Source organism: Mustela lutreola, chromosome 1, assembly GCF_030435805.1.
Source record: "Mustela lutreola isolate mMusLut2 chromosome 1, mMusLut2.pri, whole genome shotgun sequence".
In the NCBI taxonomy this organism is placed as follows: Eukaryota; Metazoa; Chordata; class Mammalia; order Carnivora; family Mustelidae; genus Mustela; species Mustela lutreola.
This window is the reverse complement of record NC_081290.1, coordinates 71,505,164-71,527,398: the sequence shown is the minus strand read 5'-3', so window position 1 is coordinate 71,527,398 and position 22,235 is coordinate 71,505,164. Positions and strand designations below refer to the sequence as shown.

At 37.5% G+C, this 22,235-nt stretch overlaps 1 protein-coding gene across 3 annotated transcripts in view; it reads right to left on the bottom strand.

Moving 5' to 3' along the window:
• Nucleotides 1–22,235, bottom strand: part of MGAT4D (MGAT4 family member D) — a 53,601-nt gene that overhangs the window by 17,386 nt on the left and 13,980 nt on the right. For all 3 annotated transcript variants that reach the window (XM_059168339.1, XM_059168328.1, XM_059168317.1), the window contains exons 2-8: nt 19,850–20,008; nt 17,058–17,195; nt 14,016–14,149; nt 12,262–12,308; nt 5,712–5,825; nt 3,994–4,069; nt 2,554–2,668 (exon numbers count right to left, since the gene is read on the bottom strand). In XM_059168339.1, coding sequence (XP_059024322.1) covers nt 2,554–2,668; nt 3,994–4,069; nt 5,712–5,825; nt 12,262–12,308; nt 14,016–14,149; nt 17,058–17,195; nt 19,850–20,008 — 783 coding nt within the window. The remainder of the gene's footprint in view (nt 1–2,553; nt 2,669–3,993; nt 4,070–5,711; nt 5,826–12,261; nt 12,309–14,015; nt 14,150–17,057; nt 17,196–19,849; nt 20,009–22,235) is intronic.

The following is a 22,235-nucleotide window of genomic DNA, read 5'->3' as shown; positions in this document are numbered from 1 at the left end:
TTTGAGCATCATTTTATAAGAATTTTATTTCTAGGGGCGCCTGGGTGGCTCAGTGGATTAAGCCGCTGCCTTCGGCTCAGGTCATGATCTCAGAGTCCTGGGATCGAGCCCCGCATCGGGCTCTCTGCTCAGCAGGGAGCCTGCTTCCCCCTCTGTCTCTGCCTGCCTCTCTGCCTACTTGTGATCTCTCTCTGTCAAATAAAATAAATAAAATCTTTAAAAAAAAAAAATTAAAAAAAAAAATTAAAAAAAAAAATTTTATTTCTATTTCACATTTGTGATTCTTCTAGATTTGCTGTATTTTAAAGTACGATATTAGGTCTAATTGGTTTTTCCTAATACTACATCTTTAATTTTAAAATTAATTTAATTTTAAAATGAAGTTGAAGGTATAAAATTCAGGTAAATTTTCACTTCAAAGTAAATAGTATAAAAAACATCTAACCATTTAATAAACATGCCGGTAGGAAGTGAGCATGCTTCAGTTTTTTTCACTAGGAGCTGAGCCTGTGTGGGTTACTTAGTGAAGTGTATAGTTGTATTTTAATTTTTTTGGCACCAGTATATACAGTGACCAAGTGATTTAATGATAGAAATAGCTGATTCAGTATTTGTGTTTTCCTTATCTGCTGTCAGTATGCTATAAAATTCTGCTTAGCAAACTCATAGTTTTGGTAATATTGAGTAAGAAAATTATTATTATTATAACAACAGAAAACAAAACCCTTATAAACTTAAGCTTAAATAAGACTTCAGCTTTACATATATAGTGCTCCTGTTCAATGTGCTCTTGTGATCAGAATGTGAACATTCTCTATCCTTCTCATACCTGACTTCGGTGAAAAAGATAAAAAGGAATTTATAGTTCACAGAGTAATGTATCAATAAGCTTACTTCCTCTTCAAGCTCATCAGATGTTACTGCTACCTATCATTCTTCTTCTTATTTAAACCAAAGCTGAGCAAAATAAGGTCTTAAAATTGGATTCTACAACACTTAACAAAAAAGTATGGGAAAGAAGGTGATCAAGTAAGTATATGAATAACATTTCACGAGCAGTCAGGGAAATGCTTTACACTCCTCCCAGTGGCAAAAAAAAAAAAAAAAAAAAAAAGTAGCAGAAAGAATCAAATATTGTCAAGCATATGGAGAAACAGGAACTCCTTCCTACACACTGTTTAGGGGGGTATAAACAGTACAGTCAATCTGCAAAGCAATCTGGCTACATAGAGACACTGCTACATTCGTTCTCCATGGTTCTGCTCCCGGGGACATATATGCCACTTCATTTCTTTGTGGCAGCAGGGAGTTAGAAGCAATCAAGGTCAACCACTCTGAGGCTGGATATATCAAATGGATTATTACGTAGGGCTTATGCAACAGCAGGAGGAACAATAAACTAAACGGGCATAAATCGACATGTTGGCAGTTTTAAAATCTAGTTTTAAGGACAAAAATGTAAGGGGCATGAATAAGCTTATCACACATCACCTGTTTTTGTAAACTTTAAGCAGGTACAAATGTGATAAACACCAAGTATTGACAGGAATACATGTATATTCATGTGTATTCTTTGAACACAGTAGAGCACAAACCTGTTGGGGGGTGGGAGGAAGTGGGAGTAGGGACTGGGCCTAAAATAAAAGAATAAAATAAGAGAAGGCTCCTGCATGAAGAAACGATGATGTGCACCATGAAATGAGTAAGGTCATTCGACTTGCTACCTCAAAGTTCAAATAAAAGGAAAAGTGTAAAAGGAAGAGTGGAGAGAGTGGAAGGAAGCAAAAGAAAATTCATAGAAGAAATGGTTTTTAAAATCACATCATGGGCATGATTTTAGGAACTCTCGGTGGTGGGTCCAATTCATATATTTTTATACTTTTCTAGGTAGGTCAGCTTTGGCATACCGGAAGTGACAAGGAATTTAGTACAGGAGTCCTAAGTTAGAATTCCATTCTCTGGAATTCAATGGAATTCTAACTTAGGACTAAATAATTCTTTGAGATTCTATGAGATTCTATGTAATCTGAAACTATTTTTCTACATAAAATCGAGAAGTACGCCTTAGTCACTGATCTTGCAGACTCTCAGCAAGCACTTAGCAAGTGGTATCTTTCCTGCATTTTTATAACATATATGTATATGTCAACCTGCTAATCTATATTGTCCATCTAGGAAAAAATTGGTTTGAAAATACATTTTCTGAAATCCTGATACTTGAATTTGATCTTATCTTAAAAAGTATCTTTATAGAAATCATGCCATTCCTTTCCATTTATTAACAAACTGATAAGTTTTTTAAGGTTTTACTTATTTATTTATTTGAGAGAAAGAATGAGAGAAAGAGAGCATGAGAAGGGGGAGGGTCCAAAGGAGAAGTAGACTCCTCACTGAGCAGGGAGCCCATCGTGGAACTCGATCCCAGGACTCCAAGGTCATGACCTGAGCTAAAGGCAGTCGCTTAGCCAACTGAACCACCCAGGCATCCCAAACTGATACGTTCTTAAGAACTTTTAAGATTATTGTGTGCTTAAAAATAGATATATTGTTTACCTATGAATCCAAGAATTGAAAACTCAATATAAAACCAGTTTTTGGAAGTGATATTATGCACAAAATCTGTGATTTTTGTAAAGTATGTCTTTTTAGCTATGATATCATCTTCTAGCTGGAAAAAAAAAAACAAAAAGTCATTAGTAACTTTGATATTTCTATTGAATAAGTTGCATTCATTTGAGAATTGAAAATACTTTCAACAGCATACACTGAAGAAAATGTTTTTATGAGGTTAATTTTATTTTTAGTTCAAGTTGCTGAGGGTTTTTACTGTTAGTTTTCACTTTTGGATTCTGAGACCAGAGATGATAGATTTCTTTCCTAAATAATAATATGGAACACTCAATCTAAATCCTCACTGAAAAAAAAAATGGCTTACCTGAATCCATTTTCATCCTTACAAATACTTCCGTTTCTAATTTAAGGCCAACTAGCTTTATGTTCAAGATGACAGGTGCCAAGTCCTATCGCCAGAGAGGGTGGCTGGCCAAGAGATGACAAAAGGGAACCAGCACTCTCATCCACCAGCAGCTGGGTAGAATGATGGTGCTCATAAGCCTAAGAATAGTTCTCCCTAAGAGAGGGGGAAAGGAAAACTAGAATTTTCCTTTCTTTTAAATCTGATATATGTGTGATCTATGCACTAAAAAAAACCTCCTAAATGATTCAGAAAAATGTGAAAGTCCTCAAGCATATGACCAGAGCACAAAAGAGAACTGCATTGTTGTAAATTGGGAAGAATTCATTGGCTGGATCTCGTGTTTCTGTTACATTCCATTAACTAGGAATCAAAAGACTTTTTTTTTTCCTCCCAGTAAAAGAGAGGACCCTGCTTTGGGCATTTTTCTAACATTCTCTCTTCTCCAATGATGTCTTGCAAACTCTTTTTACAACTACATATTGTCACACATAGTAAGGCGTACACTCACTGCTGGGAAACATAACACTATTATTTAACAATACACCAGAATTCAGGGAACTCAATCTATATATAATTGCTTTATTTCAGAAATACAAAAAGGCACTGTAACGCTGGGTTGAACATACAATGCAAGCCTATGTAGGGTACCAATGGTGAGCATACATACTGTCTGACATACTGCAAGTGCTCAAAATACATCTGCCTAATGTAAGAAATTTGTGGAAAGAGAAACATAAGGAGCATAATTTCTATTTTTTTCCTAATTTGAGAATTTTTTTACAGTTTGCTTCAGGTAACTAAAATTTCCTTTGTTAACTGTAAATCCAGCAAGAAGACTTACATAAAATCAACTTTAAACTTCCTTTTTGGAACTTAAATATATTAAGTATTTCCTGAATACAAAGTAACGTGGAGGAACATGATGAGGAAGGAAGGAACCAAAAGAGGGAAGGAGAATATAATACTTCCACTTTAAATTACACACACACACACACACACACACACCACGGTCTTACCTGTAAATAATACATGGCCTTGGGTTGGGCATATAGCATCAAAAAACAAAAATCCAGTACTTGTTTGATACGCCAACTAAAGACAGCAATAAAGTCTGTTAATATTTGTCATTATTATATAATTTTTATTTATAAGCGCACTTCAGTAATTAAAACAATTTTTTACGCTTTGCTAACATAGAGTACTATCTACAGTAAGTGCAATAATGTTATATTGAAAAGTTGTATTAAAATGTTTCTCATCTTTATTCAGTGGACCTTATCTGCTATCACTACACTAGGAGAAGCATAATCTACCTAATTTATGTTTTGGTTGAATTCTGACCTGTGTAGTAAAGTTAATAGTATCTCTGGTCTTAGGTCTTGTTCAAATAAAAATAAGAAGAAACTCTATTTTAATTTAATACTAAGCTAGGTTTAGGCCACTTCCTGAACACACAAAGAGCAAGAAACAATGCAGTTCTGCCCTTCTGAGTTTCATAATCCAGTATGAAAAGACAGAAAAGTAATAAAATCAGAACGATTAGGTAAGTGCTCTATAGCGACATTGGCAATGATGACGTAAAATAAGATGGGACGGTGGATCGGGAGGCCAGGCATTCAGTGGGAGGGTCAGTATTGCCAAGACATGAAACGCACGAGAAAGCGGTGTCACCTTAGATCCAGAGCACCGAGAGAGGATGGAAAAGCTGCTGATGGGAAGAGACAAGATCAGGAAGGAAACTTTGGACCTGATCTCTTACGAAAAAGGTATTCTGGCTACACATGGAGAATGAACTGGAAGAGAGGCCAGGCTAGGCTAGATCATGGATGGCCTGACGTAAGTCCAAGGCAGAGGAATGGAGACAAGGGGGATAAGCAGAGAGAGATTGTTTAAAATAAATAAATAAATAAGAAATGATGATGGAGACACAAAAAGCAGAAGGAAAAACAGGAGCTACAATGTCTCCCAGCTTTATGACTCTAAGAACTGACTACTGACTTCAAAGCAAAGGAAAATCCCTAAGAGATTTCCAGATTCTGACATACCATTTATTACCATTAAAAAAAAACAGAGCTAATAAGTTTTATGGGATCAAACTTTTTTCTGAATTGACATTTCTTTTACTCTAGTAATTTTGAGGAACCAAAACATTACACTTCTTATAATATCTATGACATTTATAATCAAACAATAGTGATCCTTTTTTCAAAATTATTTCATAAATATTAAATTTTATTCTTACAATGACTTTTCCAAATATATATTGTAGATTTTATATGCACAAGGGGAAGCAGAGGAAGGTAAGAAGACAAAGTCTAAACTATCTGTCTAGGATGACCTATGGCAAACAAAAAAACTGGAACTAGAATGTACCCGTAATAATTTATAACCCCAGGCTTTCCCCCTTCCTTACACCCTTGCTAATTATTGGCTGAAAACGCAAACACAGATACTCAGTGGTGTGCTGGTGGTAAATGTTTTAACAACTGATTCTTCAGAGAGTAGGGTGAGGGTGAACCACGGTTTGTGCTTTGCCCATCTCCGTGGTGTAAATGCTCCTACCATGGCTGATTTCATGCTACCGACTTGACGCTGCTGGACACAGACTGGGAAGAGCTGCACAGTCAGCTCTTGCAAGCTAATGGGAGCTGGCTGTGGTTTGAGATGGGGTCTATTGGATGCCTGTTCCCACATTATTACATCTGATGGGGTTATTTAAGGTAGTACGTCATACTTCTCTGATCTTCCGGAGTCCTCAGTTGATTGCTTGACGTGGAATATGTTTGGATAAAAAAAGGCAGGTATTGAAATGATTTCTAATGATCCAGACCTTAGTTGCCTTTTGAATCTGTAAACAGAAGTAATTGGAAGCTTGCAACTTAATATTTGATTTACCAAAATAACAGATATTTTTAAAAAGAATGTCTTTGTGCATATCCACATAACATTTTTATTTGAATTATTTCACATGTTAATACATGATATCCACATTTTGAAACTAATACTCTTTAGTCTATTTCTTTTACAAATTAGTAAGCAACCTAACAAAGTTTAAAAATACAGTATAAAATTAATTTCCTTTTGTAAAAATTATAGGCACTTTGAAATTTTGCAAGTTTACAATCAGGTATGTACTCTAAAAGATTCAAAATAATGGAACTAACGAGTTAGCATAGAACATTAGATGACTTTTTAAAGTGCATAGTTTTGAGTTTAGTAAACATCCTATTGAATAACCTCATGGCTGCTTAATGAGTGTGACTTGCCCACAAGTCACTGGATGACTATGTATGCTTTTCAGAATCTTTAAAGTTAATATTTATAGACCAACAAGGATATTATTAAAATGCATGAAATATTGCTCACAAAACCTGTAATACACATCTTGTACCATCAAGGTAAAGGACAGGACACACCAGGTAGAGCATTAAATGGTTTTCCTTTAGACATAGATATATGACTTTAAATGAGATTTAAATTTAGGCATTACATTATTTATTGAAATGCTAAAGTCTCAAGAAAATGTTTGTTTTATGCTAATAGGTGAAAAAGCAAGATGGGGTTTTATATGCACAATCTCTATTATGTGCAAAATAAGTAGTCTTCACTTTGCACAGTTCTATTATGCATGAATCTGTTACCATGTGTCAGTTAAATAACAGCCCTCCCTCAACAACACCAGTTGAATTTGAGTTTTCACACTGGGTTAACCGTGAATAATTCCATAAAGTACGAACTTGCTTCTGACTCTTCAGTCCACAAATCACTACATAAATTGCATATCATCACCTCACCATCTCACTGCTCCTTTCAGAATCTGTGGGTGCCCGATCACTGCTACTCTGTTGTTCAGTTTACTTATAGACAGCAAAACATGTGGACTTGTTGCCTCCTTGTGCCATTGGAGTGTGGACAATTGTATTCCTTTCATTTGCATTTTAAATGGTTTCCAGATATTTCCTAATAGGTATGTATCATGAGCATGGGATAGCAGCAGCAACCTCCAGCAGTGCTAGAGAGAATGTGAGACCCAGAAAAGGGTCTCTACCAATTTTGCATCCTTCACTTAACACACTTTGAGCAAGTCATTTACTTTCTCTAACCTTCAGTTTCTTCATCTGTAAAACTGGGATAGCAATACATATCCAGGTAAGGAAAGAATTCTTCTACAGACATAGATTCTTCCCAGGCTCTATGTATCAATGGAAGAGTTATTGTTTGCTTACTTATTTATTTTTTTAGGTGAGAGTGTAAATGGGTGAGTACAGGGGATGAAAGGCTTACTGGCTCTTCTGATTTTATGGTATATCAAATAGAAAGGTTTTTTATTTTTTAAAAGATTTTATTTATTCATTAATTTGTCAGAGAGAGAGAGAGAGAGAGCGAGCACACAAGAAGGGAAAGCAGTAGGTAGAAGGAGAAGCAGAACCCCCTGCTGAGCAGGGAGCCCAATGTGGGACTCAATCCCAGGACCCTGGGATCATGACCCGAGCTGAAGGCAGTTGCTTAACCGACTGAGCCACCCAGGCATCCCCGAAAACTTTTTTAAAAATCCATTTTAGTATGTTCCTTGAGGAGTAGAAAATATTGGTGTGGAAGAAAAGAATGAGGATTTCTATTTGGTTTGGGGTAAAAATCACTAACATAATAGCTACATTTTAAAAAGTTAAATTGCGTAACTTTTTATAGCAATTTAGAATAGCAGAGGCAAGTGAAAATAACATTAAGTTGCAGTATATACAATCACAAAAAGTTTGGATTATAGATGCTTGTAAGTAGATTTTATCCTCCAGAAAATTTCAGGCAAAGTACCAAGGCAACAGAAGTCAAGTTACAAATAATTTCTTTTTTTTTTTTTTTTTAAGATTTTATTTATTTATTTGACAGACAGAGACCACAAGTAAGCAGAGAGGCAGGCAGAAGTGAGAGGGGAGGAAGCAGGCTCCCTGTGGAGCAGAGAGCCCGATACGGGGCTTGATCCCAGGATCCTGGGATCATGACCCAAGCTGAAGGCAGAGGCTTTAACCCACGGAGCCAAATGATTTCTATCTTGATGGTATAATTTCCCATTACTAATAAAGAGAAATATTCCAGGCTCAGTTTTACTCAGTCTGTTTTAAACAAGACCTTTGAAATCCTGTGTGGGGACACCTTTCTAGGATTCTTTAAATCTTTTCTAGTTTATTAGGGTATGGATAGCATCAAAAGTTCTTGAGATAATGATACCAGAATTGCTAGCTGCCAGTGACTAGGGAAAATGGTATAACTATACATTGTTGCCATTATAAATGAATGATTCTACCTTGTGATTATAAAAAAGTGGAAACTTTATAGCTATATAGTTTTATATAAAGTAATAGTTAATATACAGTTTCATATAAGGCTATATATAACCTTAGTTGGGTCCTTTAACAATTACAGTCTCAAATTTAAGACCAATAAAATACAGAGCAATCTTTCATTAACCCCAACGAACAGACCTAGCAAAGAGTTTTGGCTAAATTAAATATATAAAAATTTACATATAGAAATGAAAAGCTATGAATTTACATTAACTTAGATACAATCTCACTTAAAATTGCATATTCTATAAGATCTATTTTTAAATTATAGTTGTATTCTATTCTCACAAACAATAAAATAATTTTATTCCAACTCTTTATCCTGTATTGACATTAACATTCTCATCATCACGAGAATCTCTTTTTGAATCATCTGACATCGTTCTCTGGCACACATGATCATTAAGTCTAACTAAAATTCTAGTTAGTGACATTGACTGTAAATTTTATAGCAAAACATAAGTGTTTTTATACACCAAGTAGTATTTTTATTTGTGATCTCCACAAGTAACCACGTACTGTAATTTTTTTAGTCATCTTCAAAGGATTTCAAAACATATCCCTAGAAATTGTTTGCAAACCTCTGCTTTCTTTGTAATGAATTCTGTGAAGACTCCCTAATAAGGACACCAAACTAGCATAGATTTAAGTCATTTCAGGCTAATGTGTCTTCTTCAAACAGTGGTTTATTATGCAGAATAAAGCAACCAAGAGAGGCTATCCTGGAATATGAGAACATTTTAAGGATTCAAGTATGAGACAACTTTTTTCCCTGGGGAATCTTTTTTGGGTAAAATTAGACATACAAGGGTGTTTTAGTTAATCTCTACCAGTTCTATCTCCCTTCACACACATCATCTACTTCAAGGCTTCACTACCATCCTCAAGGTCAAGTTCACTGCCAATAAATCACCCATTCTCAACATACTATCTTTCTTTCACAGAGAAAAGAAAATCCTTTAAGGAGGGAATGCTTTCATTTCACCCTCCTTTCTCAAACTATTTTTTCCTACTCCTTCACCTGTTCCTATCTTTTTCCCCTAAACCTCCTGCCATGTGTACCCTGCATCCAACTCCCCCCTCCCCAACCCCCATAGACTTTATTCATCAGCTTCCTCCCATCCATGAGCAATGAGTGCAGGTATAAAGCCACTCCTGGGGCTCCCATCTCCAGACCCACACCGCCAATCACAAGTTTTCCGTTAGGCTGCTGTGCTTCAACATCTCTCCCCATCAGTCCAGCTTGCTAAGAATAGCCTCATTCAATTCTTTACATCTTTAAATTTTATTATGAAAATTAACACACACAGACACAAAAGTGGTATTATAATGAATCCCTGATCACTTGATTTCAATAACCATTACTTTTGTTTAATCACACTTATTTCATCCATTCAGCCCCCTTTTTCTTGTTGAAGTATTTTAAAACAAATCCTAGATAATCAGTTCTCACCCTTTAAATCTTCAGTGTCAAAATCAAAAAAGCACATTTATTTACACAACCAGAAGCCATTATCACACCTTACAAGGCTAAGAATTTTAATATCACATAATATTCAGTTGATATTCAAATAAGCCCAGCATCCTAACAAGTAACTAATGGATGAAGACAGGGGGTGGGGAGGGGGTGCTCCAGGGAGTATCAAGGTCCTCTCATTATAACCAGTTATTTCTTCCTTCTTTTTAAAACTTATTACCCACACCAGTCATTTCAATTCTTCTCTTTTTCTCTCATCTTTGTTTTTTCACAGAACTGGGTCAACTGTCCTATAGAATGTGGTTACCACGGATTGCTTCCTCTGTTCACTGTGCATACTCTACACTGGCTTTCAGATTACACTAAAGGTTGTTCTGTCTTAAATATATGATTTCACTCGTATGTGGAATTTAAGAACAAAGAAGACGAATATAGGGAAAGGGAAGGAAAAATAAAATAAGAGGAAAACAGAAAGGGAGACAAACCATAAGAGACTCCTAGTCAGAGGAAACAAACAGATTTGCTGGAGGGGAGGAGGGGGATGGAGTAACTGGGTGATGGGCATGAAGGAAGGCACGTGATGGATTGAGCACAGGGTGATCGATGCAACTGATGGGTCACGAAATTCTACCTCTGAAACAGAAAAAAAAAAAAGAAGAAGAAGGCTGTTCTGTCTTGTGTGTTGTGTTACATTGTATTTTGGAGGGCAGGGGGCAATAACCTGCTCTAGTTATTTCACAGCGGATTTCATTTGCTACACAACAGAAGCCACAGCATGTCTGACTGCCTTAGCGGCAGTGATGCTGAGACTGGTCAGAGGTTCAGGGGAGGGCATCCGAGCCCTTCCTGCCAGCTGCGCATCTGGCCTCAGCCCCATTCTCACACTCCGCTCTGCTGGGACTGCAGGGCCGGGGCCTCCGCAGGCCACAAACCCAGCCCCCCTGCTTGCCAGCTTCCAGGCAGGTTCTGCAGATGGCAGGCAGTATCAAGAGATCAGAAGGCAGTAAAAGAGGAGGTTTTGCTTCCTACTCTGGGGTTGGGGGAAGTCTGCAGCAGCAGCAGGAGGAGGTCGTGGACTGGGTACAGTGCCCAGCTCCGGCAGCAGGCCAGCGCTGCCATCCGGGCATTTTCCACAGCGCAGGAGCAGGGGCGGCCCAGCATTTGCTGGGGGGTTGGGGCGGGGGGGGGACTATAACCCCAGCACCCTTTATGCTTCTCCCACTTCCTTTCTTCTCTTTTGTTCTCTCAGCCCCTGTCAACACTTTCTTGACCAATTCTCTGTGCTGAATTCCCTCTATCTGAATGACCAAAGGTTTCCTGTTTGGAGGCTGGCTGGCACACCTTCCTGGTAAAGAGCCCCGTCTACATGTCCCTTAAGGACATGCCTGAACCAGTTGTTTCGAAATGGTGATTTTCTAATTCCATTCATTCTGCAGTTATTAGCTAGATTTTTTTTTTTTTTTTTTTTTTTTTTTTTGACGAAAACAACTTTGCTCCCCTCCAACCCCCCGAACTATCTGGTAAGGAAACAAAACGAAACATCTTGCTGGCGAAGCCAAACTTATCGGATGGCCAGATTCTGCTTGAAGGCCACGTTTGCGACCCTGGTCTGTAGCATGAAGTGCATCATGCTCAGGCCTTTACCCAAGCTCTTCTCAATCTTATCTCCGCCCGCCTGAGCTCCCACTGATACTCCTTCCTTAATCCCAAACACCCACACTCCACCATACACTTCCATTTCCACAAATCTAGCGTGCTCCTTTTTGGCCTTTCTGCCTCCTCAAGCAATTCTATTTGCCAAGCATTCACTTTCCCCTTTTATCTGCTTTAACAGAATCTACTTACAGCTTTAGACTCAGCCTCAATTACTACTTTCTTTCTATCTTGCAGGTAGAGTGGAAGGCTTCTCCGTCTAGGTGTTCTCATGTTGCCCTCTTCATGCCAGTACCAAACACCAGCTTCCTGGCTGTGATTTGTTCTTTACCAATTGTATCAGCCACTTGAACATAAAGATCTGAAAGGCTGCGTCTATTCCACAGCCTCTTGCTTGATAAATAGCTTCATGTTGATTCATCATGTGCTCGCCCTTCCCAGGCTGCATCCGGCAGGAGATTGTAAGCAGAAGTGGAGAATGTGACTTCATACAGTAAGGAACATGAGAGTGCTTAAAAAATAATCTAGTAGCTTTCTCTCAGAGGAGGTAGATTTCATGGAGAATAGATATAGCGATGATAAGACGCACAAGCTGGGTTATTACACAGACAACCTACAAAACTGGGGAAAGTTATAAGCTATACTTTGTCACAGCTTAGAACGACCCGTAGTTCCAAGTAGTTCTTTCAATACAGCTACGCTCATCAGAATGAATATGACCACTAACGCAATAATATAATTGGGCAGAAAAAATAAAACAGAAAAATGAAAGAACAGCTATTTTCAAATTTATCAAACTACAAACTACTTACCTTTTTGTAATCATGTCAACAACAGATTTTAAATAATCTTCATTTCCCTAAAAATGAGAAAAATATTTCACTGAAATTAAGCACGCCTCATAGTTTTGCCACTATATGGTCGCTACACATTAGTTTAGTTTAGGCATGGAATGGCATTGCTTCCTAAGAATTTTTTGTTTTTTTCATTGTCTATAAAAGAATTTAAAATACCCACGTGTCTTAAAGACCCAATTTGAATACTGAAAATATTTCATTCTTCCTTTTGTCACAATACAAAATATCACTACACATTATTTACACTTAAAAATTAGTATGCAGGGCGCCTGGGTGGCTCAGTGGGTTAAAGCCTCTGCCTTTGGCTCAGGTCATGATCCCAGGATCCTGGGATTGAGCCCCACATCGGGCTCTCTGCTCGGCAGGAAGCCTGCTTCCTCCTCTCTCTCTCTCTGCCTGCCTCTCTGCCTTCTTGTGATCTCTGTCTGTCAAATAAATAAATAAAATCTTTAAAAAATAATAATAATAAAATTAAAAATTAAAAATTAAAAAAAAATTAGTATGCAAAAACCTATGTATCTAAAACAGTTTTGTCCTAAAAATGGGATGGCTTATTTCTAAGAACTGCTCTTTTTGAAAATGTCTTCATTTGGGGCGCCTGGGTGGCTCAGTGGGTTAAGCCGCTGCCTTTGGCTCAGGTCATGATCTCAGGGTGCTGGGATCGAGTCCCGCATCGGGCTCTCTGCTCAGCGGGGAGCCTGCTTCCCTCTCTCTCTCTCTGCCTGCCTCTCCATCTACTTGTGATTTCTCTCTGTCAAATAAATAAATAAATAAAATCTTTAAAAAAAAAAAAAGAAAAGAAAATGTCTTCATTTTATGAGTATTATAGGATAATAAATGTATTTCAAAATTATACCACAGTATGGGGCACTTGGGTGGCTCAGTGGGTTAAGCCTCTATCTTCGGCTCAGGTCATGATCTCAGGGTCCTGGGATCGAGCCCCGCATCGGACTCTGCTCAGTGGGGAGCCTGCTCTCTCTGCCTACTTGTGATCTCTCTCTCTCTGTCAAATAAATAAAATCTATATAAAAAAAAAAAAAAACTATACCACAGTTTTCCAGATAGTATTACTTAGCTAGATCCCCAAATTTTCTTTCATCAACAAACCTTGCGTGCCTACTCTCTTTATAGAATTCTGTGCTAGATTAGATGAAAGATTCATTTGTAAATAGCTTTTGGTAATACATTCTCAGATTTTTTTTTTTTTTTAACAAAGTGATTAGCATTACACAATATTGCCTCAGGACCCCAAGCATCCCTAATGTAAAATTCTGTAAAATTTTGAATAACATTTCTATTATCAAATCTGAGTACTCTGAACTATATATAGTCAAATAAATAAAAAATATATAATATAAATAAACAAATGATTATAAATAAATATAATAAAATAAATAATAAATATAAATAAATATAATAAACAAAAATAAATTTAAAAAATAGTCAAATAAAACATAGCTTATTTTAAAATATCCATCATGATGCAGATACCTCTGACAGTACTTAAAGTTCTTAAGATAGCCATAAATTGAATCACCAGCTATTTGCTACACTGAAATATTTTATATATTTTATTTATTTATTTATTTTATTTGACAGAGAGAGATCACAAGAAAAAAACCTAAAACGATACAGCAATTACCAGGGAGGAAGGGTATTTGGAGACCATAGACTTGGCACGAGGATAACTACTTATCTTTCATACATACATCTGCAACAGAGACGATCACCACGGAGTCCTTCTCTTCCGAAGGAGTCATCCTGGAGACAACGGAATTCAGTGTTTGCTTCAGGTAACTCTGATTTCCTCTGTTAACAGTGGAAATACCCAGTGCAAAAGAGACTGTAGACAGAGGAGTGTGGAATCATCATTTCAAACCATAGAGAAAAACACAATTTATCATTAATAGCTATGCTTATTACTGAATTTGGGTTAGTTGTATGGTCATAAGTAATGTCCAAAACTAAGTTATAAAAATTACCCAAACTGCCATTAATTTTTATCACAAAGTTCATTTTCTGCCTGAACAAATGCCAATTATCTGTGGACTGTTAGCTGTGGATTAGCTGTGGATTATCATTTATATAAAGTTAGTGCTTTTTTGATTCCTGTTGAGAAATCTTTGTTTATCTTCAGGTCATAAAGGTCATTCAGAAGGTCATAAAGATATTCTCCTGAATATGAATATCTTCTCAATGGTTTGTATGCAGGAGGATGAGGGCCATATCTGGTAGAAGCTGGTTACTTGAGGACATGGGAGGACTGCACAAAGAAGTTGTCAGTTAAGCTGAAAAGTCATACTGGGGAAGGGACTTCCGTGACAAGTTAATTGCGGTCGGTAGGAGGTGGTGGGTTCACTGCAGGCAGCGATCACCTTGTGCTAATCACTTGGCTTATTCATAGGGCCTCTAAGTGTTTTGGGGTTGCTGGAAAGGAGGGGAAGTAGCAGAAACTGATTTGAAAGATACAGTCTATTGTGCAAGGAGCTAGCTTCACCCTATATAAACTGAGGATCCACTAAAGGATTTTAAGCAAGGGCTGAGCATGACATTATGCATTTTAGTACGTAGCTCTGAAGAGGGTATGAAGAATGGATTGACTTCAGTCAGTTTACAAGTCTATTTCAATACACTGCGCAAGAAATGAAAGCTCAGAAAGAACAGCTATAGTGGGTAGAGAGCAGAAATTACTGGAGATATACTCAGAATATAGAATAAATAAGACTGGTCACAGATTCCCCTGTAGGCCTTGCTACAGGCTTCAGTGCATTTACAAACGTTTTATGTGCTATGATCTTTTAGTTACCAGGGGAAAAAAAATCTCCTTTTAAATTACCTCTGGTATTGAAGATTTATAGGCAAACTGATCCTCCCAAGAACCTATGAAAATCCACCAAAGGGGCCTCAAAAGGAAGATCAATATATACAGCATAGATGGAAATCAGGAAATAGATGGGAATCAGAAAATTATCCAGGATTTAACACAATTTTGCTAACTAGGTTACCTCAACATCCCATAACCCCTAAACGAATTCTGCTGTTCTTCCCAATTACAAACATCTCTCCCTCCTTCTTTCACCTTCTGGAACGAGCTTCTGCTTATCTTGGCTGATGTTTATTTAAGGCTATGTTTATTCTTGGTATCTCATATCTTATAGTGTTCTTGGTACCTTGTATTTTATCGTGTCTGTGTACTGGGGTTTTTTCCCTATGTCTTTCCTCTCCTCCTCCTGTTACTTATAGCATTGGGGTAGCACACACTTTCTCATATAGTCACACACATGTATGCATGTCTATGCACACACACACGCCACATCCCCCAAGAGGGAATCTGACGCAGTTAAAGACTCAAATGTGATCCCAGGAAGCACCTTAATATCTCTAAACCTCAATTTTCTTAGGTGTAAAATAGAGATAATCATAGGTCTTACTGTAGTGGGTCGTGAGGGTCAAATGAGACAATAAGAGAAAACAAAACAAAACAAAAAGCAAGCAAGCAAGCACAGTAAGTCCGTCTATGGAACACAGGGAGAATTCAGATGCTAAAGGACACGCAGGCACCCCCATCCCAGCACAGCAGGCTTGGCAGAGGCATGTGCTATGGAACAACACTGCTTATTCCCTAGGAACCACATAGACCAGATGGAGGTCAGGAAGCTGCTTCGGTAAAGCACCGGACAGTAAATACCTTTGGCTCTCAGGCCATACAGTCTTTGTCACAACTACTCCATTCTGCCACGGCAGCGTGAAGAACAGCCACAGACAAGTAAGATGAATACTGACGAGACTCCAACCAGATCTTACTGTCAAGTAGCAGGTTTGGCCGGTGGGATGCAATATGCAGCCGCTGGCCTAGAGTGACTGGCCCATTAGAATAAACAAGGTCTGTGGGACTCGCACTAAAATCCCTACTTCTAACTTAAATGCTTTGTCTCTTCTTCAATACCTGTTGAAGTTAAATTCATGCTTTAAGGATCAGCTCAAACATCACCTCTTCTGTAAAGTTTCTGCTGACCTTGGTCACCAGAAAGATGGGGAAATAGGACGATAACTAGATAAGAATGAACTGATCAAAACCAAGGGAGACAAGAATTGCCTGGTACTTAGCAGATGCTTAATATAAGTCAAATGTATATGTGACTTACAATGACCTATTTTCAAAACATCCTATTCAATCTGAATTTGAATTCAAGTCTAAATATCTGTTGAACTATTTTTTTTGTGCCAGGTCATATACTGATTGCTAGCAGTCCAAATTAATGCCACATAGACTGGTGGCCTATATATCAGAGCATTATATTAATGGATTACATTTTAAAACTTAAAAGCAAGCACAATAATAATTAGAGAAGCGTTCAAAAAAAGCTTAAGGGGCACCTGCCTGGCTCAGTTGGTAAGAATCCTGATCTCAGGATTCTTAGTTCAAGTCCCACATTGGGCATGGAGCCTATTTTTAAAATTAAATAAGCAGGGACACCCAGATGGCTCAGTTGGTTGAGTGACTGCCTTCATCTTAGGTCATGGTTCAAGCTCCACATGGACCTCCCCATCAGGCTCCCTGCTCAGCAAGGGGTCTGCTTCTCCCTCTGCCCTTCCCCCTCTCATGCTCTCTCTCATTCTCTCTCTCAAATAAATAAATAAAATCTTTAAAAAAATTAAATAAACAAAAAACAAACAACAACAAAACTTAAAAGCATGTCCTCAAAGATCAAAATATCTTTATTTTCTCTTCTAATTCTAAGTTTGCTTACCACCTGTTTTCTCTTTGCCAATGATTACATCAGGATAAATTCTGCCTGCTTTCCTTAAATGAGGAAAAAAGAACTTTAGGATTTCAAATGTATTAGATGCTGTTTCACTCTTACCCAAGGTCTTCATTTTCTTCTCAACTGAAAGAAAGAAAAAATAGAGTTTCTAAGTACATGATGACCATAGAGATTTTTCTCTGGTAGTACAAATTCTCATAATGAGATAAACAGATTTAATATTCAGTATATAAGAGACATACAATTAAATGTGAATTATTAAAATCATGGCTACAAAATATAGTTCAAATATTATTGATTCACATTCATTTAAAAAGAATTGACTCACATTCATCTAAGTCTAGCACTATAAGCTACATAACCAGAGACTAACAGAGCTGTCAGTTCTGAGTGAAGTGTAACTGAAACATGCTATAATTGATCTGACCTGCTACTTTAATATCACATTACAATTTATATCCTTAAATGTTGCTTTGTAGCTTAACATTTAATGATTCTTATACAATTCATTTGAATATACATCTACAATTTTGAGAAAGAAGAACAAAATTAGAAGACTCACACCCTATTTAATTCGTAATACATAGTATTACTGATTATATATTAGTATGTATTAACAATAATACATAATACATATAAAATAAGTGATACTACATTTAAAAAGATACATAGAATGATGGAACAGAATAGAAAATCCAGAAACAGATCTACATAAATATCATCAACTGATTTTGGAAAAGGTGCAAAGGCAATTCAATGCAGAAAGGATAGCCCTTTTGACAAATGGTGCTAGAATACTTGGACATTCATATGAAAAAGACTGAATCTTGATCAGTACTTCACACCATTTATAAAAATCAATTCAAAAGTTTCATAGATCCAAATTTAAAATCTGAAAGTATAAAATTTAAAAACACATAAAAGAAGATCTCCATGACCCTGAAGAAGGTAAAGTGTTCTTCCTTTTTTTTTTTTTTTTTGACAGACAGAGATCACAAGTAGGCAGAGGAGACAGGCAGAGAGAGAGGAGGAAGCAGGTTCCCTGCTGAGCAGAGAGCCCAATGTGGGGCTCAATCCCAGGACCCTGGGATCATGACCTGAGCCGAAGGCAGCGGCTTAACCCACTGAGCCACCCAGGCACCACAGGAATTTTTTTTTTTAATTTTTTTTTAAATTTTTATTTATTTATCCGATAGACAGAGAGAGATCACAAGTAGGCAGAGAGGCAGGCAGAGAGAGAGGGGGAAGCAGGCTCCCCGCTGAGCAGAGAGCCCAATGTGGGGCTCAATCCCAGGACCCTGAGATCATGACCTGAGCTGAAGGCAGAGGCTTAAACCACTGAGCCACCCAGGCGCCCCAGAAATTTTTTTTTAAGAAAAAAAATTTTTTTTAATTTTTTATTTTTTATAAACATATATTTTTATCCCCAGGGGTACAGGTCTGTGAATCACCAGGTTTACACACTTCACAGCACTCACCAAAGCACATACCCTCCCCAATGTCCATAATCCCACCCCCTTCTCCCAACCCCCCTCCCACCAGCAACCCTCAGTTTGTTTTGTGAGATTAAGAGTCACTTATGGTTTGTCTCCCTCCCAATTCCATCTTGTTTCATTGATTCAAGAAAAAAAAATTTTTTTAAACATATTCTTTTTTTTTTTTTAAGATTTTTATTTATTTATTTGACAGAGAGAGATCACAAGCAGGCAGAGAGAGAGGAGGAAGCAGGCTCCCTGCTGAGCAGAGAGCCCGATGCGGGCCTCGATCCCAGGACCCTGAGATCATGACCTGAGCCGAAGGCAGCGGCTTAACCCACTGAGCCACCCAGGCGCCCACAAGAAAAAAATTTTTAAAGAAAATTCTCTTCACAAAAAAACCTGTATATGAATGTTTACAGCAACATGCAATTGTCAAAAAAATGAAAACCACCTAACTGTCCTTTAGTTGGTAAAAGGATAAATAAACTGTATCCACTGTACATCCATGTAATCATAGTTTACTCAGCAATATAAAGGCAACAAAAATTTGGTCCCATAATAACTTCGATGAATCTTTGCTAAGTAAAAGAAGTCAGTCTCCAAGGATTGCACACTGTATGATTCCATTCGTATGGCATTCTGGGAAAGGGAAAACTCTAAGAACAGAGAACAGATTAGTGGTTGCAAGGGATTAAGAGTGAGGACTACCTGACTACAAAAGGGGAAACAGAGGCAGGACTTTTATCCTGGAGAAATGGGAGCCACTGCAGGATGATACACAGGACAGTGAACCTTCCCTTTGGTTACAGTGGAAATAAGTGGGGACAATTCTGGGGAAAGAGAAAAAACAGAGAAGTATGTTAGCAGTCATTCAGATGAGGCATGAAGGAGGCTTGACTAGCAGAGATGGTGACAGGAAAATGTGCACAGATTTGTGAGATACTCAGGACTGTGAACTGACTGAAATGGGCATATGTGAGAGGAGGCGGGGTGGAGGGGCAGGAGTCAAAGGGACACTCAGGGTTCGGGCCCATCTAGTGCATGGGTCATGGTGGTGGTGCAAGTCACACAGAAAACACAGGAAGGCCATTTCTGAGCTAGAGAGGAGAGGAAGTATATCAGTGTTTTATCTCTTACCTGATTTTTGTATGTCTCACAATAAAAGAACAAGTACTAATTTAGTTATATTTGTTGGGGAGAAGTGTCCTAAAATCAGAAAGCACAAAATCTTAATTCCCAAACACAAAACACAAAACCAACAAACAAAACACCACACGTAAAAACAAAAGCAACACAAACCTAAGTTTATGGGCATATTTTTTCTCTGTGTCATTTCATACTTCATTTTACTCAAGGCTTTGATCAGCTCTTGGCGATTTCTTTCAGTTTTGTTTTTTAAACGTAGCATTTTTTCCTTAAACTCCAAAATATGGTTTCTACAATTAATTAATTGATTACCTGTAAAGAAAACATATGTGTATATATTTATATACATAGCAACGATATCATACCATTTTCTATAATATATAACAAAAAAACAAGATATACACTTCAATATAACTGTAACACTATATTTGTGTGTACATATACTTGTACATAGTTTATAGATAAATTTGTATACACGATACACATAAGAAGAGACTAGAGAAGAGTGAGATTTAAAATAGTACTATCTGGAAGATGGAATTATTATAAATGGTTTTTCCTTTATTACTTTCTGCTTTTTTATATTTTCCAAATTTTTCATTTTGTGCACATGCTAGATTTGTAATTAGAGAGAAAAACCAATTGAGACCAAAAATTCACTTTTAAGAATTTACTTCAAGAACAAAACCAAAAATATATACCCAGATTTGGCTCTAAGGATGTCTAACATAGGCAGCGGCATTACTAATCACTATAAGAAAATCAGAAACAGCCTAACTGCCCAACAATGGATATATTCTAAATAAATTAAAGAATATCCTTTTAAAAGTTACAGAGGCTCTCGTTTTAAATCAAGTGTAATTGAATCCCAGTTTCATCACTTAATACTTGTGTGACCTTGGACAAACTATTTTATGTTTGTTAGCCTCTGTTCCTTCATGTATACATGGACATATAAAAATTTCTGTCCCAGAGTTGGGAAGAAGTGATACAGTAATGCACATAAGCCATGTGGCAAAGCACACACACACACACACACACACACACACACACACAAAACACTTGACAAATGTCTGATAAGTATTATTTATCAAAGGGCTACTTTTTATTCATTTGCCAATGTAATACCATACAGCTATGAAAATCAGCTTAGGGAAGAATATTTAATGTTGCAAAAAATTGTTTTTTAAAAACAAAACTATGTATAAAATCATCTCTTTCTGGTAAAACAATATACATACAGAGTAAAAAAGAGTAAGCATACAAGCTTATATTTTGTTAATATATAATCTTTAGTTTGTTGGATCACTTTTTACTTCCTATTTTTACAGAATTCTTTTGTTGTAGAATGTTACATTGCTTCTATAATCAGAAAAAAATTAACAGATTAAAATAATTCTGCACCTTTTATTTGCCAAGTACTCTGTGCCAAGGGAAGTACAACAATAAAGATACAGTAGTCTTGCCTTCCAGAAGTTTATAGGGTAATTGGTAGAACTAACTTAACTGGTAATTTAAATCATTGTGATATTTCAGATGTTACAGATTTCCTTCTCCTTGGGTTTTAACTCATTAGGAATACATAGATAACACCAGACCCAAACAGAAGCTGTCAGTTTTATCTGGGGCTGTCTGACAATGGCTATATTGCCAAGCACAGTGGGATGTCCTATTTCCCTGCCCAAGTTAACTCACTTCCAGCCCACTACTGAAAGAGCAAGTGGACCACAGCGAGGCTATAGCCACAAAAGGGATGACTTGCCATATGTGCTTACTATTTTGGAGGAAAACGTGGAGAGAGCTGGCCCTTCCTGGAGGGAGTCCATAAGAACTTTTATGAGCGAAAGAGCCCGGAGATGGCCTGAGTTGTCTTTTCAAGGAAGCCATTCTGCCTTCCTGTCAGTGTGGCCCACGGAAGTCAGGTCTGACCCATCTCACCATTCAGAGGACTCTCTTCCCTTCTGAAAGAAAGTCCAAGTGGGCACTTGAAAATGGCCCTTCTAGGAGAACAAAATGAAAGATGTCCCCGTGAAGGAAATATGGGCACGATAAAACAAGGCCGCTAGCCCTGACTTCTAGTGATAATCATGTATCCAGAGGATGGGATCCAGACAGCTTGGGAGGGGAGAGCAGGAGGTCAGAAGAGGAATGTGGAGAATGTGCTGCCTGAGGGGAGAACTCTGGGAATGGGGGTTGGGGAGGAGTGTGAGTTCAAAAGTCAAGGGAAGCAAGGACAGGTGTTCTCTTTGGAGCACTGCTGAGGGAAAGGCAAGGAGGTTTTCAAAAACATGGCGCTACACACCCAGAAGTTCTTCATTATTTTAGGGCCAACAGGGGAAATTCAGAAGTTAAAAGAGAAATCTGGTTCTGCTGATCTTTTTGATAAGCTAGTTAAAGAGCCTGAACACTCCCCTACACACCAGTGTTTCTTAAACCTATTTTCTAAAAAAACCCTCTAATTGTGGTAAATTTGAATAAAAGGGATGCGGGTGGAGGTGTAACCTGAAATAGCCCACCACAGTCATGAAATTTCTCTGAC